This window comes from Leptidea sinapis, chromosome 42 (assembly GCF_905404315.1).
Source record: "Leptidea sinapis chromosome 42, ilLepSina1.1, whole genome shotgun sequence".
NCBI classification, from domain to species: domain Eukaryota; kingdom Metazoa; phylum Arthropoda; class Insecta; order Lepidoptera; family Pieridae; genus Leptidea; species Leptidea sinapis.
In genome coordinates this window covers 2,992,618-3,013,375 of record NC_066306.1, presented here as the reverse complement: position 1 = coordinate 3,013,375, position 20,758 = coordinate 2,992,618, and the positions used below count along the sequence as shown (strand labels likewise).

General features: G+C 33.1%; 1 protein-coding gene across 4 annotated transcripts; it reads left to right on the top strand.

Moving 5' to 3' along the window:
* Window positions 1-773: 773 nt before the first annotated feature.
* LOC126976739 (SPOC domain-containing protein 1) lies at window positions 774-20,667 on the top strand. 4 transcript variants are annotated; one of them, XM_050825294.1, is made up of 17 exons: window positions 774-1,188; window positions 2,018-2,179; window positions 2,308-4,081; window positions 4,381-4,573; window positions 5,429-5,515; window positions 6,542-7,039; window positions 12,141-12,485; window positions 13,591-13,743; window positions 14,226-14,347; window positions 14,438-14,923; window positions 15,027-15,277; window positions 15,813-15,925; window positions 16,021-16,229; window positions 18,065-18,275; window positions 18,852-18,975; window positions 20,011-20,177; window positions 20,387-20,667. In XM_050825294.1, exons 1-17 carry the CDS (start codon window positions 1,056-1,058, stop codon window positions 20,558-20,560), a joined length of 5,202 nt encoding a protein of 1,733 aa, XP_050681251.1. In that variant the 5' UTR covers window positions 774-1,055; the 3' UTR covers window positions 20,561-20,667. The 4 variants fall into 4 exon arrangements, with proteins under 4 accessions (XP_050681251.1, XP_050681250.1, XP_050681252.1 ...); XM_050825293.1 differs by having other exon boundaries at window positions 5,267-5,515; XM_050825295.1 differs by lacking the exons at window positions 18,852-18,975; window positions 20,011-20,177; window positions 20,387-20,667 and having other exon boundaries at window positions 5,267-5,515; window positions 18,065-18,335.
* The last annotated feature ends 91 nt before the right edge of the window (window positions 20,668-20,758 follow it).

The following is a 20,758-nucleotide window of genomic DNA, read 5'->3' as shown; positions in this document are numbered from 1 at the left end:
GTTCTGTAGACCACGTAGACCCTATATATTATTATACTCTTTGACGTAGACCATCTGAAAACCATTTTTTTTTAATTTATAAAAGGCTTTGTACACAATTCTTTGAAGCCAAATCTATTTTTGTAAGCAATGCAAAAATAGGATAATAATTTGGACGACTTTTTATAATCTTAACTATGATCAATGTATTGTAAACGAACTCTTTTTATAAGCAAGTGGATTATTACATATACAATATAGAAAGACAATGCATTGTAATAGGCAGGGCGTATCAATTACCATCAGCTGAAAGTCTGCTCGTCTCGTCACTTATTTTCGTAAAATAATTTTTTTTTTTTTTTTGGGACCATGAAGGGTTTGAACATGGGCATTAAAAACGCTTAATATTGTTCCACACTGCTGGGCAAATTACTAAAATGAATAGTGTGGGAACAAATGTGACTTCTGATTGTTGACGGCTTCCTTATACAGCGTTACATAGCAGTGTAACAGCAAATGAAACAGTCTTCATCTGGTTTACTTGTGAATGGCAAAGAAGGTGGTTAATTCTTTTATAAATTGTGACCGTATCGAACTCATAAAATATGAATTAATGATGGTTCAGAGAGATGGTTTCTAATTACGGTCTGTGCGTAATTACTAATTTATCAATCTTATATAAATCCAACGCCGCTGCAGGACTGAAGAGATTCTTTATTCTTCTTTAATTTATGACTTTATGTTTCTCTTTGTACAAAAATAATCTATGCATCAAAAAAATATATATTGTCTATGATCGATAGTATTGCGTGTTGTTGCTTCACCGATTAAATTTCATAGAATTTTTTATAAATTTTGGTCTCTAAATAATATGTTTTTCATGGAAGAGTGTTTATCGAAATTAAGAATTTATGTTTGGAATCTTTCCACCCCTTTGTGAATGAATAAAAGTGCAGTCGCGTTGCAACTATGTGCATTTGATCAAAATGGCGCCTAATATTTTATATAGGGACGCGATGCGTGTGTGCCGTTTCGGGGCTTAAATTGAGGACTAGGTGCAATAATTGTGCTCAAAAATGTCCAATACAGTGATTACAAACTATACGGACTTAAATGGACCTTCGACGAAAACCGACAGTTCTGTTGTTGTTATTGTAAACAAGGATGGATCTCTTTCTGTGGACCAAAAACTTCTTGATACTTTAATGGGTAATATTGTCTTGTATTTCGACATTAAGTATAAGCTACGCACCCTGTGTGTAATAATATCAACAATTATATTAACCTCTTTATTGCCGCCTTAAAATAGTATTTAAGTTGCCCCCATACCCATCAATGTTTGTTTGGGCTCTAATGTCAAAGCCACAAAGGGAACGCTTAAATTATGTTTTGGAAAGGACTTAATTTTATTGACTTATTTGCCCTACTTTTTAAAACTACAAAGATTGTAAATAATTCGATATTTTTATTGTTTTTGTAAGAATGTTTCGTCCTATATTTTGCTGGGTCTGATACTAAACGTTAAATACATACACATTGATATATAGTATAGGTAAGGGATTATCTTAACCATCCTATGCACAGCTTTTTCAATTCCAACTCCTCTTTCAACCACATTTGTATTGTATTTGTATGTCTCTGCTGTTGTGAGACAGTATGGATGGTGGTGACTTACTATCTGTGTCCCTAGAACTTGTTTGTCCTCCTATTCTTTAAAAAACCTTAAGATCTTATACCCGAGGATACTTTCTAGTGTTGGTGGCACACATTTTAGTGGTATGTTTTAATAAACATAAGATAAGAAAACGTGAGATAATTCTCACTTCACTCTTATTGTGAAGGAAAGTATAATGAGGAAACCAACACATATCTGTGATTATTTACAAAGGTTGTTTATGTAAAATAGACCCACTCACACTGGGTTTCATAGAGCTTGAACCTTCTTTGCATGAAAACACAAAATAGGAGCACATTAGACATTGATTTGCCGTTATTAGACTGTGTTTATCTATCCTTAATACTTGGAACATAATTATAGGAACAGACGGATCACAAGCAGCTGGGATAAGTGTTGTTCGTGTTGGTCATGAAGGTAGACCAGATGATGCTACAGATTCTGAAGATGAGAATGATAAAGTTCCTCATGTAACACTATCTGTTGATAGTTATTATGACGAACCAGACAGCATTATTAAATATGGTAAGCTATTCATACTATACTTAACAAAGTAATACTTTTTGCTTACCCTATTATAGTCATACCATTGTTGTTTTTTTATTTTTGATATATTATCTAGGTATGTTGACAGATTTTTTTTAACATTCTAGACAGTGGTGCAGAAATGTTGCAGTCCTTACGGATAGAAACAAGGGAGAATAGTTTGATAGGCTTTCAAAATGATCATTGTTATACACCACTTACATCACCAAGGCAAAATTTACAACAGAAAAATGAAACATTTACACCATATGACGATTCAGTTATTGAAATCACACATGAACCTCCACCAAAACCAGATTCAGTAACACCCAAAAAAATATCACCAGAGCAGAAAGTTATGCCTAAAGGTAAAAAGGTTCTCATTAATCCGATGGAATCATCAATTGTTATTAAAGAAAAAGATTTGGCCAAAAAAGTCATACCTGTATTTAATAAACCAAAGCAAAATTCTACTATTGAAAAGAAGAGTGAGCAAGAAGATCAATCAGAATCATCATCAGCTAGTTCATCTGGTGAAAGTGCAGCTGACAGGGATTCTGATTCAGATTATAAAGAATCCACAAATAAATTAAGTCCACACAAGTTAAGAAAAACAAAAACAAAGCCAAGAATTCTTAAAAGTATTACAAAAACAGCTAGAGCTGACCCCAAAGCAGCATTACGGTTAAAAGCAAGTAAAAATATACAAAAAGAAATAAAGAGGAAGGCTTCATTGAAAAATGTCCTCACACAAAAGAACCCACAAACAACTCCAATACAGCCTAAGACAGTTTTACCTCCAACAGTTGTTAAAAAAGGAAAAGAAGTAGTTAATGTTACACCTAAAATTATTCCAAAGCCTATAAAACGTGAGAAAAAGACCCCAGCCCATGTTACAGCTCTGTTATCTGACATGAGTGAACTATTTTCAACACCAGATGTTATTAGAAGAGTATCCACTGAAAACAAAGTCCCTAACAAATCTGAAAAAGAGACTGTTCAGTCACATAAAATAGATGCATTACCAAAATCCATTGAGGTCGCTAATGAAAAACCCTCTGAAGAAAATGATAAAGTGGCTCCCATCTTCAAAACCCAAGCACAAACAAAATCATATGGTAAACAAGTGAAAACAGTAAATGTACCATCACAGCCTAAAACATATGATACAATACCACAACTTGATGATGCAAGCTTGGCTCAAATACTTCAAGACTCCTCACCACATTCATCCAAAGCCAATGCCATCATATCTACTGCTAATGTAATAAATAGTCCGGGTCTGGCTGGGCCACTCTCACCAACACTGGATTTGTTGGCCGGACTTCAACCAGAAGAGGATGGATTGACAGAAGATTTGCTAATGCATGTCGCCCAGTTAGTGGAAAGTTCTGAAAATTTACAAGAAGTGCTGGATAAACAAGTAATGGGCAAAGTTGCCTCAGTTTCTCATATATCAACCCCACAGCCCCAACAACCCATACACATACACACCAATGAAACACCTTCAAAATCCGAAGAACCAACTAATTTGTACACTCAAACCCCAGTGAAAAATGCAAAGAATGTTTTGCCCCGCAAAGATCCTATAGAAATAATAAGACGAGATGGGAGAGTTATTACTTTGCCACCAATAGAAGCTCCTGCTACAAGGTCATCTAAAAGGAAAAATCAAATGGATAATCAATTAAATATAGTAATTACAGAAACTCCTCCTGTTCCACAAACACAGACTCCTCCTATATATGTGTCTCCAGAGCCAATAGTTCAAAATGTTTCCAAGCAATATATAAATAAGAAGATTGCTAGCAAGAAGGTAGAACCAGTTGCACCACCTACTCCAATGATTGAAATGTCTGCAGAATCTCAAGAAAGTTGGAATTCGGAAGATGATCCTCATAGGTAAATATATCCCATATTATATATTAGTGAAAAATAATAGGATATAGATTGTTATGTTGAATTCATTATTTGTAGCAACAGAATTTGTACTTTTACTAATTTCAGAATCTTAACAATTTGTTATATTTTTAATGTGATAAGATAAAATATTGAGAATCTTTACAGGTAATTTTGAACCAATCTTAGTAGTCCGTACAGAATCCTAGTTAATGTGGTGGATTAGTGGATTTAGTAATTTGCAGTTATACATATAGATTCCTACTACAAAAGTTTCATGAATGTTCATATAATTATTTTAGATTGTGGTGTATATGCAGACAGCCACATAACAATAGGTTTATGATTTGTTGCGATGGATGCGAGGACTGGTTCCACGGGAAATGTGTGAACATTACAAAGGCTATGGGCCAACAAATGGAGGAGCAGGGTGTGGAATGGAGATGCCCAAACTGTATCAAGAATAGTAAGCAATCATCAAAGAGTGCTAATAAGGTATTTATTTTAGTTCATTTCATCATAACATTTCATAACTTCTGAATACAAAACGGAAGGAAGTGAGCCTACTATTTATAAATTTAAATTTCAGGATGATTAGTAGTATAGTTATAATAAAAATATCAATTAAATAATTATAAATATTTATTATCACACTTCATGGTTTGCTAAACCAGGCCCGACATTATTCATCATTTAGCTTGCCACAGTATTTTGTTAAAGTTTAACACAATTGTAACCATAGAGCAAGCTAAATACAGTTATGGACAAATTTAAAGGAACACGAAAGTGTGTATAAAACTAAACATTATAGAAAGTTTTTACTTATTATTTGTTTAATACGCACAATAATTAAAACAAGAAAAGTCAAACCTTTTTCTTGTGTTCTGCTAAATTTATCCATGAGCATATATATGTGTCTCAAAATGTAGGGAATATTAACTTATTATTGGATATATACTATATAGATATTTTCTATTTTATGCGGTTGCCGTTAGCTTGTGTTATATGTTGTGTTATATTGTTATGTGACAACACACTCAACAAATAACAAGTATTATGTTTAATTAAGATCTTACATTCATGTCGGAACATGGAATTGTCGATTACTCTCAGTGAATTGTATTCAAAATTTTAAAAGTGGTTTTTACAAATGATATAATGATCCGAGTCACATCAATAAATTTTTAGGCAAGCATACTGCAGAAGGCTGTAGAAAGCCATGTAGAAAGTCAGCAGCAAGTGGCAGTTGTGAAAGAGTTAGGTTCCAAACCCTGTTGTATAGTTTGCAAAAAATCAGCGAGGGCCAGTAGCATTTACTGTAGTGATAGTTGTATATTAAAACATGCACAGGACTCTCTGAGCGCTCCAACTGCTACTCCTACTGCGAAGACAGATTCTCCGGCTAACAAAAATGTTGATAAAGTACCTGAATCACGGGTGAGTACTGTTATATTGAACTTTGATTTTTACTCGCTTTATATTAGCTTCACTTGTATGTTTGTAACCGACTTCTTTGGGCGCGATTTTGACCCACTTTAAACGGCTAGATTTCGTTCAAACTTTGTAGATTTATCGAGGACCAATGACATTACACTAATATGATAAAAATTTTCAATTTGCAAAATATGATTTTTGTTAATTTATATAATTTTTTAATAAATAAATCACTAATGAGCGCCATCTAGTAATTTATTGTAAACTACAAAGGAAATGCGCGACATGTCAAGACAGTTCCACAAAATTAAAGTATCTAATTCGTTTAGAAGCGAATAGATGGCGGTGAATTTATATTTCCATTATAAATTATTAATGCGTGATTTAACTAAGCTTATTATTATAAGAGCTAGTTCGGGGATCTCGGGCTAGCTGAATTAAGTGATCTTTCAATATAACGAAAATATTTTTATTCGCAAATATTAAAATCCCTTCATTCAATCTAAAAAATTAACTAAAAAATTAAAAATAAATAATAAATAAAAAAAAAACTAAAGAACACGCTTTATATAAAATTCAACTAAAAAATAGAAAATAAATTAAAATTGAAAATAGTGTAAAAAAATATTATATATTTCATTATAAAAAAAGCGTGGGGTGCATTTTAAAGATATTATTAAAATAATAATTCTTCTACATCCCACGCTTTTTTTATAATGAAATATATTTTATTTCGAATCATTACTTACTTTTACTAACTTTATACTTTACGCTATTTTATTTTAATAGCTTGTTCTGTAACAAAATCCTGGCTCCGAATTTTCTTGTCCTTTGCAGTTTTGTCCAAATAGCACTAGTTTTCTTTATATTAATATCTTTCCATCTCATGACTTGTCTGCCCTGTTCCCTTTTTCCATTTGTTTTCGTCTTTTGGTAAACAAGAGTAATTTAAGCAAAAAAGCAATGAAAATAAGTAAATAAAGTGTTGGTTTTTATTGTTTTTTATATATATTATATTTGTTTCTGTAGGTGATCGTGTATGAAAGAAAAACGGGCAGGTTATTAGCGGGACCTAACGCTCCCACAGCAGAAAACTTAAAAGCGTGGCTACAAAAGAATCCTACATTCGAGGTTGTTCGCCCTGGCACTCTAAGTACAATAAAGCCGAATGTCACCAAGAAGAAATCGGGCGAGTCAAATAAAATTCAGACGACGCTTAGTTTCGCCAAGATACCGCGAAAGTCTACTGAACAATTGTCGCCAATCGCTAAGACGGCGCCGCCCGAGTCTAAAGACAAATCCAGCAATGTAATACAAACATCAAAGGAGCAAACTAAGATAGCAAAAGAATCACCAAAAGCACCACTCGTGAAGCAAGAGGTGGCGACCCCACCACAAGTAAAAACCCCAGCAACACCTAAACTTCAACCGACGACTGAAATAGATACACCCAAATCATCAAACAAAACTGCCAGCGAGCAACGGAAAAGTAGAGCTCTCAACAGATCCTTGTCTACTGCTGAAAAGGTAATTATGCTTGATTTGTTCGAATGTAATTCGTTTGTTTGCCTCGGTAACAGCCAAAAAATATGGACGGATATTTAAAATTCGAACGATGATATTCTTACTTGTAAATAATCACCTAATTTTTAATAATTATAATTAGCCAGGGATTCATACATAAAAACTCTTTTTTTTTGAAAAATTAGAACTACTTCTCCATAAATTAACCATAAATAATAATAAAAAGATTATATTAGCCGGAGATTTTGACATTGATATATTAAAAGAAAATCAGAAAATCTATTAAGTAATTTCAATATTAATATAAATATAACGGAACCAACTCGACAACAAGCATGCCTAGATATAATAGCGACAAATATTCCTACAGCAGAAGGCAAAGTACTTTTTCTATCGGATCATGAATCGTGCCAACTAGTAAGTTTACCGAAAATATTTATAAATAAACCGAAAAATTGGTCTATAAAAATTAAGGATTATTGTCAAGAGAATATACATAAATGTAATATGTACTTACACTCTCACAATTCGATGTAATAAATGAGTCAAATGCCAATACAGCCTTCAAAAATTTTCATGATTTCTTCTGCCTGTTATACGATCTTTGCTTTCCCATATATAATAAGAAAATGTCCAATTATGTTGGCAATAATAAATGGATATCAAAAGGTATTAAGGTAGCTTGTATTTAGAAAAAACAGTTGAGATTTACTCACTACAAATCAAAGTCTCGTGAAAGTAAGATAAAGTTAAAAAAATATAGCAAAATATTACGGTCTTGTATTGACTGCTCTAAGAGACACCTAAATAATCAATATATACAAAACTCAAAAAATTAAATTAAAGCTACATGGGCAAAAAGGTAGTCACAATAATATGACAGCTAAAAATTGTATTGACCTAACTCATTATAACGACGTTGATATAACAAATCCATTCGACATTGCAAAAACATTTAATAATTCCTTTATTGATTTGACTAAAAATTGTAATCATAATTGGAATAATCAGTATAAATACAAAATAAATTCAATCAATAATAGTATATTTCTCTCTCCATGTTCCGAAAACGAAGTAATAAAGATAATTCTCTTAAAAATACAAAGGCAACAGGTCATGATTCGATATCTACACATATACTCAAACACTGCAAGCACAATATCTCTCATATATTGACTCACTTAATAAATATATCCTTTTCACAGGGTGTCTTTCCAGAAAGCTTAAAGTTATCTGTTATTAAGCCTTTACTCAAAAAGGGTCCTAAATCCGATTTCAATAATTATCGCCCAATTACTCTTATATCTATTTTCTCAAAGATAATGGAAAAAGCATTTTCTAAATAAACATAATATTATAAAAAAAGAACAAACTGGATTTCAAGCCAACAAATCAACTACTTTGGCTGCTTATTACTTAATAGAAGAAATAACTACATGTATTAACAAGAAAGTACCTGTTACATCAAACTTTTTTGATATGTCAAAAGCATTCGATTTTGTTGATCATCATATCTTAATATATAAATGTGAAAAATATGGTTTAAGAGGCCCTGCTCTAAAATGGATTGAAAGTTATTTAGCCGATAGACAACAAATTGTAGAAATACATAAAATAAATGAGAAACTGGAGATGACTACATACAAGTTACCCTACTTAATTAATAAATTTGGAGTTCCTCAAGGAAGTCTTATGGGACCCTTACTATTTTTAATTTATTTGAATGATTTACCCGATGTGGTTGACTGTGTATTATTTGCAGATGACGTATCCATAATTATTCCTGACGAGCATAAAGCGATAAATAATTATAATATGACTGTTAATAAAAATTTAGAAACTATATTAACATGGTTCAATGAGAATAATTTATTCGCTAATATGACAAAAACTAAATATATACAATTTTCTAATTATAAAACAATACATAAATCTCTAAATATAACACACAGTGACCAAACGATTAAAGAAACAAACACAATAAAATTTATAGGCCTTATATTAGATTGCAATTGTAACTGGAAAGCTCAATGTGATACAGTGGCAGGCAAAATAAATAAGTTCGTCTTCGCTTTAAGAAGGCTCAGACAAACTGTATCCTTTAATGCTGCACTTACTGCATACCACGGTTATATTGCGTCAGTTTTACGGTACGGGTTAATACTATGGGGAAACTCCACAAATATTTCAAATGTTTTTCTGGCACAAAAAAATGTATAAGAGCTTTATGCAATGTCAGTCCTCTAGAATCGTGTAGACTATTATTCAAAAAGCACCGTCTGTTAACGCTTACTGGTCTATATATATTAGAAATTTGTATGTTCGTTAAAAACATGGTGAACTTTTTAAACCAGCAAAGGACTATTCCATATTAGGATTAAGAGATCCAACTCGCCTTCTGATGCCATACTGTAGAACAGCGCTTCATCAAAATAACGCAAATTTTATGTGTATTAGGGTCTTTAACCACCTTCCAAAGAATATTAGAGAGATGCCTAAAACATGAATTGTTTAGCCAAAAATAATAGTATTAAGATGTAATTTTTTGAGAGGTACCTACAAACTAATGTTTATTTAATATTATATTATAATTAAAACTATGTAATGTTTATTAGTGACGTATAAATATAAAAATTCCAATATTGATAATCAAATATTTGTATGCCGATATATTGGCGAATTGTGCTGTACATCAATTAATTGTTTACAACTATGTTACCACGATTCATACAAATAAATCATTTCATTTCATTTCCCAAACTTTCTGAGTGACCTAGTAGTTATATGTTTTAGAACACAGATACTTACAGCCGCATCGAACATCAAATCTCTAGTTTATGATTATTTTTAATTGAGTTTTATTATCAGACTAGCTGACCCGGCAAACGTTGTTTTGCCATATAAAGTATAACTCACGCGATAGTTTTATAAGTAATAAAATATTGCCTATATTATAGCCTGTAGAACATCATTTTGTTCTATTGTCAATAGTTTTTGCAGCGCACGCAAAAATAGGTTTTCGATTTTACACCTTGTGTTACAAAATAGCAATTTTATTACGGATCCCTAATTTTGAAAAAAAAACATAGCCTATAGCCTTCCTCGATAAATGGACTACCCAACACTGAAAGAATCATTCAAATCGGACCAGTAGTACCAGAGATTAGCGCGTTCAAACAAACAAACAAACAAACACTGCAGCTTTATAATATTAGTATAGATTAATATCATCCTTCAATGGGTACCTACTGAAACGTTTTTTTAAAGCATATTGATAAAATATTAATCTCAAGTTGCGATTGGATATAAACAATCGCATGTTAAAAACTTGAAAGCAAGTAAAATCACAACACCAAACTGACTGTTCAAATTTGTTTATATTTATGTAATCATTTTAGGGGAGTCAAAGTGTGGACCGTGTTTGTATTTTTTTATTATTTTATGGTGAGCCTTCGTACGTTCAAGCTGAATTGTTATGCAGTCACGTTATGTTTCGGTAACTATCGAAATATTCCGCGCCTAACATTACTCACGTATAGGGTACTGGAATGACGTAATGTATGCTGTATACAAAAGTTGCTCTTGTGTGTGACGCAATAAGGTTCTAAATTGATTTATCGAATTAGTGTAGCAGGCAAGTGATAATTTTCAATAAATTTTGAACTTGTTACAGCATTAAACGTTGTTGCGTCTATTGTGTAACGTTTTTATAAATAAATATTTAATGTCTGTGAGAATAAAACAGGACTGTAACTTAGGTACGTTTTATAATAATATCCATTATTAATATTATTATATACAATAAAATAAATAAGTTTACTATCGTTAGATGAATAAGTATATTACTATATGTAAACATAATTTATAATATTTCACTAGCGGGAGGCCGCGACTCCGTTTGCGTTGATTGGAGTATTATTTCAATTATTTTTTTGTGTATCGATTGGAATGAAGTAGAGAGTAAGTGTTACGAGGAGCTTGCCACAATACATGAGTAAAAATCGCATTCAATTCTATTTAACAATTTCTGAGGTTATCGTGCACAAACGTACTGACAAACCGACACCGACCGCATCATAAAAGGCATTTATTTTCTCAAAATTGATTCCTTTAGAATTCTTTTTGATGTCATTTCTAATAACTACTAGATACTACTACCGCTTCGGAAACAAATGGCGCTCTGAGAGAGAAGAAGCAAGCAAGAAACTCTCCCAGCATTCTTTTTTTGCGCTCTTTTAAATAAAAATATACAATATTGTACAGTCATTTCTATCCCTATAAAATAATCACAATCTAGTCCCAGGCTGTCCGATCATTTAGATATTCAGCAGTGGAGTAATAGGATTTACGACAGAGATATGTTTACTATAATTATCTGTGCAATTTTTTTCAAATAATAGTAAATTATCTTATTTTAGTCACGGACTAGTTAAAAAAGAAGGACTCCGCCCCGTGATATTAGCAAGTGAAACCTTTATGCTAGTGTGTGTGCGGTTACGGGGTATACCAGATACACAATTTTTTTCCCTCTTATAATCATATATGGCCACAAATACTTTTATAGTATTGTTTTTACACTTTTTCACAACGCACGATGTCATTTTTAAAATATTTTATTGCGACGCTAACTGATTTGTCACAGACGATGGCAAATCTCATAATGGTGGCCAATCGGCTTGTATTAGTGTAAGTGTATGCGTGGGGCTATGTGTTTACACGTTTACCGGCTTGTTTTGGTGCCTCGCTGTTATGTAAGGTGACACGGAGTCCTTCTTATTTTACTCGTCCGTGATTGTAGTATGTTATCTTTCTTGAGTTTTGAAATCATTTGCTGAAAAATTAAAAAGAAAAAACATTTAAACCCTCCTAATCTCATTTTACTTATTTTCTCACTCCATTATATTATATTAATCTCAACCTTCATATTGAAAAAATATAGCATGAGTGATTTTATAATAATAAAACCTTCGCTTGACCAGTCATTATTTTGGACGTTTGTTGATCTAATATATCTTAAAGACAGGATTAGAACAAGATTTTTATCAAACTTGCAATGTTTGCACAATGATTATCTACGTAAATTTGTTTGATAACGTTGTTACAGCGTACGCCACAAACCCCGACCGCTTCGCCGTCCACATCGAGGCGAAAAGACAGCGCCGACAAAAAGAAGATGGACACGGAAGAGGAGATCAGGGAGAACGTCCGGAAGTCGTTACAGGAACATATCAGCCAGAGAATGACGGAGAGTGACGGGTTCCGGTTGAGCGAGGACGAGATACAGCAGTACGCGTTCGACACCGAGTCGGAGCTGTTCGAGCTGTTTAATCACGACGTCGGTATGAAGTACAAGGCCAAATATCGGTCGCTCATGTTCAATATCAAAGATCGGAAGAACCTATCGCTGTGGGAGAAGATTTGTGAGAGGGCGCTGAAGCCAAAAGAATTGGTAATTATACGTTTCTTTGAGTGTTGCAAGTTCCTTGTAAACCGGTCAAGTGCGTGTCGGACTCGCTCACAAAGGGTTCCGTACCATTAGTAGGCATTTACACACGCACATAACATATACTCACATGCACCCAACACACACATCGCACACACTCACACATAGATACATACATTTATCATTTAATAAAAAAAAGTAATTACCTGTTCTTTAAGAATTAAATTTCTTTTTCATAATAGTTGTTAATCTATGTGAATGTATTGTTAAGGTGTTCAAAAATAACTTTAAAAATATTTTAACTGTTAATTTTTATTAATTAAATAACTTTATTATTATTTCACTACCATGTTAATAAAAGTTTGTTCAACATAACACATTGCTGAAATGGAAGAGGTAAAGGCATTATTTGTCTAAAAGGTGACTCCGCCCACTACCTGCTGTAAACCTGTTGAGAAATAAATTATTATTATTAGGAATCTATAAAAACACCATCTGTATGATAATATCCTCTATAAATATAAAAATGATTTAAGTTTTCTTTAGTCTTAATTCCGCCAATATTTGTTTTTTAAAACAATTCGACACGTGTTTCGCCTCTACACGAGGCATCCTCAGGACGTGTTGTCTCGCCAAAATCGGGCATGGTCTCATACCAGATTTTGGCACTTGTCGAATTGTTTTAGAAAACAAATATTGGCGGAATTAAGACTAAAGAAAACTTAATCATTTTTATAGTTATGGATTTCCGCAAAGTAACGCCTAATTCAATAAATCCTCTATAAAATCAGGTTTTTTGTATGGGAACTTCTTAAATATTGATTTATTCGGGTTTTTTAGTATTTGTTGTTAGAGCCGCAGCAGAAATACATCATCTGTGAAAATTTCAACTGTTGTCACCATTCATGAGATACAGACTGGTTACAAACAGACGGACAGTGGAGTCTTAGTAACAGGGTCCCGTTTTACCCTTCGGGCACGTTAAAAACGCAAATACCTGGAGACAAATTATTTGAAATTAAACAGCGAAATTTTTCTTAATATCCTAAAAATTATTCAATTTGTGTTTAAGTAAAATTAAAAAAGCATTAACGTATAATCATTATTTCAGGTGCGTCTCTCGCCTGAAGAATTAGCAAGTCAAGAGTTAGCCCAATGGCGAGAAGAAGAGTCTAAACATCAGTTAGAATTAATAAAGAAATCTGAAATTGACCTTTTAGCTGCAAGCAAAACATATGTGCTGAAAACACATAAAGGAGAGGAGGTAAGTACAATTCAATATTTATACATTCTCACAAAGCGATTGCGAACCTCCATTTCATCTCTTCATCAATGAATAATCAATCCCTGTCTTCCTTAACATGCATGAAAACATTCATACAATCTCTTATTTTAAATCACCAGCACTTTTGACATCATTCAGTACATTCCCAACCTTATCAAAGACATATCCATGTTTGTTCCATTAATTTGTGCAGTCTATCTAATTTTATCTCTCTCTATGACCAAACCACATTAATACTAAATTAGATTCATTTTATAAGTCACAGCCATTGTGGCAATGTAATTGTTTTTTCGTAGACAAGTGAAACAGTGAAAGTTGTATGTATGTATATTTAAACTAAAACAGGAAATTTTAACTGAAAAATGACCATAATAAGACAATGCAATAAAAAAAAGTATTTTTCTGGTAAGTGGCTGAATGAGTGATAGCAGTATTGTATAAAATTATGTTTTTTTTTTCAGGTAATGGAAACAAAAGAGTCTGTGTCAACAGAATTGGATCCAAACGTGCCTGTTGAAGATTTAGTGACCGTTTTAAATGACGCAGTTGGCGACGGTCTCCCACCAGTTGAAACTGACAAATCGTAAGCTAAATTTTTCTTTTCCCTTTGAGATCAATCTTACAATAAGTGTTTAAAAAATGTATGAAAAATTGTTCCTAAATTCTTTTCTAGATCAAAATCAAAGGAAACCAACAAAAAATCAAGTAATAGTAGAAGAAAAGACAAAGATAAGTCTAAATCGAGTAGTTCGAAGAAGGATCGCGAGAGCAAACGGGACTCTGAAAAGAGACAGTCGCGATCTACGAGAAGATCCCAGGCTGAGGACGTGAAAGAAGATAAACCAGCAAGACGCGGACGTTCTGAGAAAAAATCTCGTTCTAGATCTGAATCGAAGGAGAGGCCGAAAGAGAAGTCTGACAACGAACGTTCAAGACAACGGTCACGCTCTCGCGTTAAGTCAAAACGGAGCTCTAGAGACCAGACTCCGCCTCGTGGCAGAGATAGAGAAGAGCCACATTTCACAAGGAGTTCACGTCACTCTGTGTCTAAAGAGAGCTCTAAACACAGCCAAAGGTCGAGATCTAAACGGAGAAGTACAACTGATGACGTCAAACACAGATCACGATCTCAGGGAGATGTCGGTAAAAGTAAGAATGAGTAAGTATTGATAACATAAACAATTATAATTGCTTCACATCATAGAACCACTCTCTATGTTTTTATGTTCATCATATGCAGATAATATCATTATTATTGTTAGTTCCACAGATTCAGATTCTGTAGAAAGGCCTAAGTCAGCAATGATGAAGGAAGTACATCCCGAGTACGATCCCCATGAGCCAATGATAACATCTGCATTCTCAGAGGAAGATCTCCGTAAGTCTGGGGAGGATATCAATGAGATCAGCGAATATGGTAACATTGATGTAGACAGCAGTAAATCCTTCACAATGGTTCCAGACATTCCACTTCCAACCCCAGTGTATTTTGATAAGCAGGAGAAAACTGCAGGTAATTTTTTTAAAGTTATTTTCCCTATATTGAGTTTGATATAAACTTCATTTTATGTTATTTTATTTGTATCCACTTTTCTTAATGTATTTGATGAATGCTGAATGAACAATTTTAATTGGATCTCAGGATCACACAAAGTATCCTGTATTTGTTATTAGATGATAGTTTTGTCCTGTTACCTGTTATTGTACCTAATTTACAGTGAGAGGCTTTTTTGCACAGGATGGCGTGAAGCAGTAATGTGTAAACATTATTGTGTTTCCGACTGACGCGCATTGTAGCTAGTGAAATTACTGGGCTTATGAAACTTGACATCTTATGTCTCAAGGTGACGAGCGAAATTGTAGTGCCACTCAGAATTTTTGGGTTCTTCAAGAATCTTGAGTGGCACTGCATTGTCATGAACAGGGTGTCTTAATATCCATCAGCTGAACGTCCTGCTCGTCTCGTCCCTTATTGTCATAAAATAATTGTAAGTAAAAAAAAAAAACATTCAAACCTCATGCATCTTTGTTTCATAACTTTTTTGCAGAAACAGAAAGTGATCAAGAGCCTACTAGTACAGTGGAGAGTTCTGCTGCAACCGTTTGGAATGGTTGCATCAATATGGTGGATGTTGCCAGATTCTATGTAGCTGCCCATGAGGTACCGTTTATTCATTGCACTTAGTACAACAATTTTCATTTATTTCTCATTTATTAATGTTTATAATTAAACCTCATTCTATTTATTATTTCAAGGTATCTGGAAATGCAATTGATTTAGAAGAAGATCTAATGGCTGAATTAGATATTGTTGGCCGGATAAATCCTGACACTGTGTGGGATTATATTAGCAAGATGAAGCGGTCAGGAAACAAGGATATAGTTATACTAAGGCTACAGGCCGCTAACGATGAAGAGAGAATGCAGTATATTGCTTTGTACAGTTACTTGAGTAGTCGGAATAGGTTTGTAAATAAAGTTTTTATAGTGCAAATATATGTATAATGATTTTGTTTTCCTTTTTTCACATTTTTTTGCAAAAAGACATTAAAATACAATTTGTTAAAAAAACAAATTCTTTGTAACAATTGTATCATAAATATTTTTCTTTGTAGTACCACTTTCAAATTTTATCCATTTGAATTATAACAAACAAATATATATATAAATATATATTGTAAGTAGGTAGATGTTTAACATATAATCAGATTTATTTATCGAACATTTCTTATACAGGTAAATTATTTTTGAGATGTTTTTGTATTTGTATATTTACAGGAAGTCTGAATATTTGGTTTTAGTTAATAAAATGATTTTATTTTTGATTGATACTTATGGCCAATGACCCGTCATACAAAAACTAAGCCGAAATATGGCACATGCCACAAATGAAACCATTATAGGCTTCGACTGCCATATCTATACACTTCTGTGTTTTCTCCACTTGTTTAAAATATTATTGGTCAACACGGACGAGTAAAAAAAGAAGGACTCCGCGCCGTGATATTAGCAAGTGACCTTTATGCTAGTGTGTGTGGTTACGGAGGATACCAGCTACACATTTTTTTCCCCTTAAATAATCATATATGGCCACAAATACTTTTATAGTATTGTTTTTACACTTTTACACAACGCACGACGGCATTTTTAAAATATTTTATTGCGACGCAAACTGATCTGTCACAGACGATGGCAAATCTCATAATGGCGGCCGATCGGCTTGTATTAGTGTAAGTGTGTGCGTGGGGCTATGTATTTTCACGTTTACCGGCTTGTTTTGGTGCTTCACTGTTATGTAACGGAGTCCTTTTTTTACTCGTCCGTGTTGGTCAATAGGCAGCAATGTAAACATTTTTTCAGTTTATACTGCGTATGTTAAATTTAGAACCTGATTTGGACAGTGAATTAATGATGGAGTAGCAGTTAGTTATTTTTTACGAAAAAGAGCGTTGCTATAACTTTATGTTTGTCAGTCTGTCCCTATTTTCAAAATCACACTAATATTTTAAAGGGGAAGTTTTTATGTATATTTATTGTAAAGTTATTAGAAATTTTAAGTACGGATGAGACTAGATATAATGTCAGAGCAAGTTACAGATAACACAAAATATGATATTTGAAGAAATTTAGAATTATAAATTATGTTTCTATTCACTAGTTTAATAACCACCAGTGGGAGGCTCCTCTGCACAGGATGCCGGCTAGATTATGGGTACCACAACTAGCCTATTTCTACCGTGAAGTAGTAATGTGTAAACATTGTTATGTTTCGGTCTGAAGGGCACCGTAGCTAATGAAATTACTGGGCAAATAAGACTAAACATCTTAGGTCTCAAGGTGACGCCGCTCAGAATTTTTGGGGTTTTTCAAGAATACTGAGCGGCACTGCATTGTAATGGTTAGGGCGTATCAATTACCATCAGTTCATATTATCATTTCCATGTGTCTACCTGGCTATGAAAATTATAAAAAAAAAATTGGATTATATATGTGCTGACTGTACACGTACACACACACACAAATGCAAAAACGTTCGAAAGTAATTTGAACCTGTACATGCGTCATTTTGGGACCTAAATAAAGTATTAAGATAATTTTAAGATTTATTTGATCAGCCAAAACATAGACTCGGCACCATCAGTTATTAACACTCCTAAGGCTATACATACAAATTTAATTCGATCGTATAAAAGTGTTGCCACCATTCATAATTATTAAAGAATTATAGTGGAGATGCAAGACACGAACTTAAAGTTGTCCTGCCTAGTATTGGTGTGATATTATTGTGTTTGTATTACAGGTTGGGGGTTGTAAAAGTAACGAATACCGCAACCGTTAAAGATTTCTACATAGTGCCACTGTCCGCGAACACTTCGCTGCCTGCAGTAATGTTGCCACTCGACGGCCCCGGCCTAGGAGAAGTGAAGACCCATCTCCTCATAGCAATCATAATACGGCAAAGAAAGAAACGCTTAGCGTCACATATTCCAAAAGATATCATTCCAGCAAAGGTCAGTTAACACAGCAAGCGGTGTTGATACAAGATGTTGTAAATAAATAAATATTTATTTTGTGTTTTTTTATTTAAATAAAGGTTAATATATATTTTATTATTTAATTCTGTTGATAAATTATAGCTATATTAATATAAAATATTTTATTTTGTTGAAATAAAGTTGAAAAGAGAGAAGTTTAATATGTATTTTGAATTACCTGTCTACAATCTGTAAATAAAAAACCTTAAAATAAATTAATTTCAAAGTACACTCCCAAATTCCTGAGTATAGATTTAGCGAATTGAAGTACCGAATACTTAGCAGGTTGATTTGTAACTAATGTTGTTAACGAAAAAACCGTTAAAAGGAATGCGTAATCGTAGGAGAATAGAATCAAAATGAGTGATGTGAATATGCGTGAATATTTCACACTGAAACTCACCTTCACAATTTGTTAAATTTATCTTATTATCAAGTAGACTATTTAGAATCGTATAGTTTCTATATCTTGTAGTAAATGTACATATCTGGCTCCATAAGTGAAATCAAAAGATATTATGAAATATTGTATAAATACTTTCCAATATTTAGGTTGCGCGAGAATCGAGGAAAAAGTCGTACACACCGCCTATATCTCCACGAAATCGACAAGTATCGAGCTACACATCACCTGCCCTGTCGTCAACGGTCAAAGACAAAATTGCGGCATCTTTAGGTAAGAAACTATTTGCATTTATGTTTCCTAGAACACCATATAACCTAGAAAATAAAAGTATCTCAATAAGTCCATACATATTAATTACGAAACGTACTTTCGTTCCAGTAATGCATTTTTAGAGCATAATTGTCATTATTATAATATTATAACAAATGATTTAAAAGTAAGATCCTTGCCATTAAGTAAGGAACTATCGTAGCGATTTTAGTTTTAACCGCCAGAGCGCTAGTGTAACGATATTTCTGGATAAAAAGATTGCAAAATAGTTCACTCCACAGCTATCAAACGGCTGAACTACTTTTTTTTAAAATATGTTGACAACAATGTACCTACAAGACTCGTATCAGGTTATAATTTATAAATGCGGTATAGTAGACTATGCCTTCATGCTTTAGGGTGATTTAATTAACTAAACATTATTTTAAGCACTAAGAATAAAATTGCAACTATCTATCGAAATGTTAGTACAAGATAAAGATATTGTTTTTATTGTAGGTACTTACAATATGACACTGATGCCATTGCAACACTACGCACATGTTTAAACGGTTTTTATAGTAGGTACCCACTACAAAATATCTTACTATAACGCGATAGTTATTAATATAATTACTATCTATAATGCGCATATAAATAAATAACTGACCCTACAGACATTCTGTCAAAAAAACTTGCGGGTGGAATTTCGTAAAATCTGTTCTTAGCTGACCTCTACTCGGCGAAAGGAATATTGCTACCGAATTTCAAGATTACGCCTTACGCTTCCAGAGATATCGTCGTGAAATCTCTTATACATATTATATAAATAGATTAAAACTTTGAGCGTTTGTCGCTCATGATAAACCTAATAATTGAAGATATGAAAACAAGACTTTTTTTTGGTATTTTAGTAAGGGTCTGCTTTTTAAAATAGATAAGAAACATAATATATTAACGGAATATATAGTTTCTTTCTTTTTTTTTTTCGAATCGCTTCGTTCGAATAGTAGATACCAATGAAGTGTATTAATGCATGGCGCTGTTTACTTATAGCTGCAGCCGATGACGACGAGCCCTACAGCCCCGGATCTTCCAACAGCAGCAGTGGAGCACTAGCGAGCGTAGCGCCATCTTCCACAACGCTCAAAACGAAAATGGAAGAGCTGAATAGACAGATCGAGGAACAGAAACAGCAGATAATGAAGATGGCGCAATCTGAAGTGAGTTACATGGCAACGTGTTATAATTGCGGTTTTTTTTTTACTTTATTGCTGCATCTAATTGTAGAGTTTGAAACATTATTATAAAATATTTGATGTGTCATTAAAGAAGAACAATCTTAAAATTTACCACTTGCATTGAATTTGAGTTGGAAATGTGATTTGAAGAGTGACTACACACCCTTACAATCTTTATATTCTTGTTTCAGAATGAGGCTTATTCTCCGTCAAAGCCGTTATCACCAACTCAAGCACAGTCCCCAGTGAACACCCTGGCTGATATATCACTACCCTCAAACTTGCATGAAATTCTAGCTACTATCAAACAGCGATCAGAAAATACTACTGCAGATGTTGACATGCGCACAATACCCATGACATAGTCATTAGTTAATGTTAATTGTTATTTTAAAAGAAAAACTTTACATTTTATTATAGAGAATAATGAATTTTTAATTCTAATATAACTAGAAAGTGCATGTATAGCATTCTAAGTTCGTTTTATTGTGCAATATGCAACATTTTGTAGCATACATTTTGTATAAAATATAATATATAAGTGATTTAAAATAAATTGTTTG

Bases quoted from the DNA above. Each gene is read 5' to 3' on its own strand.
- LOC126976739 (XM_050825293.1), top strand. From the start codon at position 1,056: ATGTCCAATACAGTGATTACAAACTATACGGACTTAAATGGACCTTCG. The intron at 13,744-14,225 runs GTAAGTACAATT...TTTTTTTTTCAG, and splicing joins AAACACATAAAGGAGAGGAG to GTAATGGAAACAAAAGAGTC. The intron at 18,976-20,010 runs GTAAGAAACTAT...GTTTACTTATAG, and splicing joins CAAAATTGCGGCATCTTTAG to CTGCAGCCGATGACGACGAG.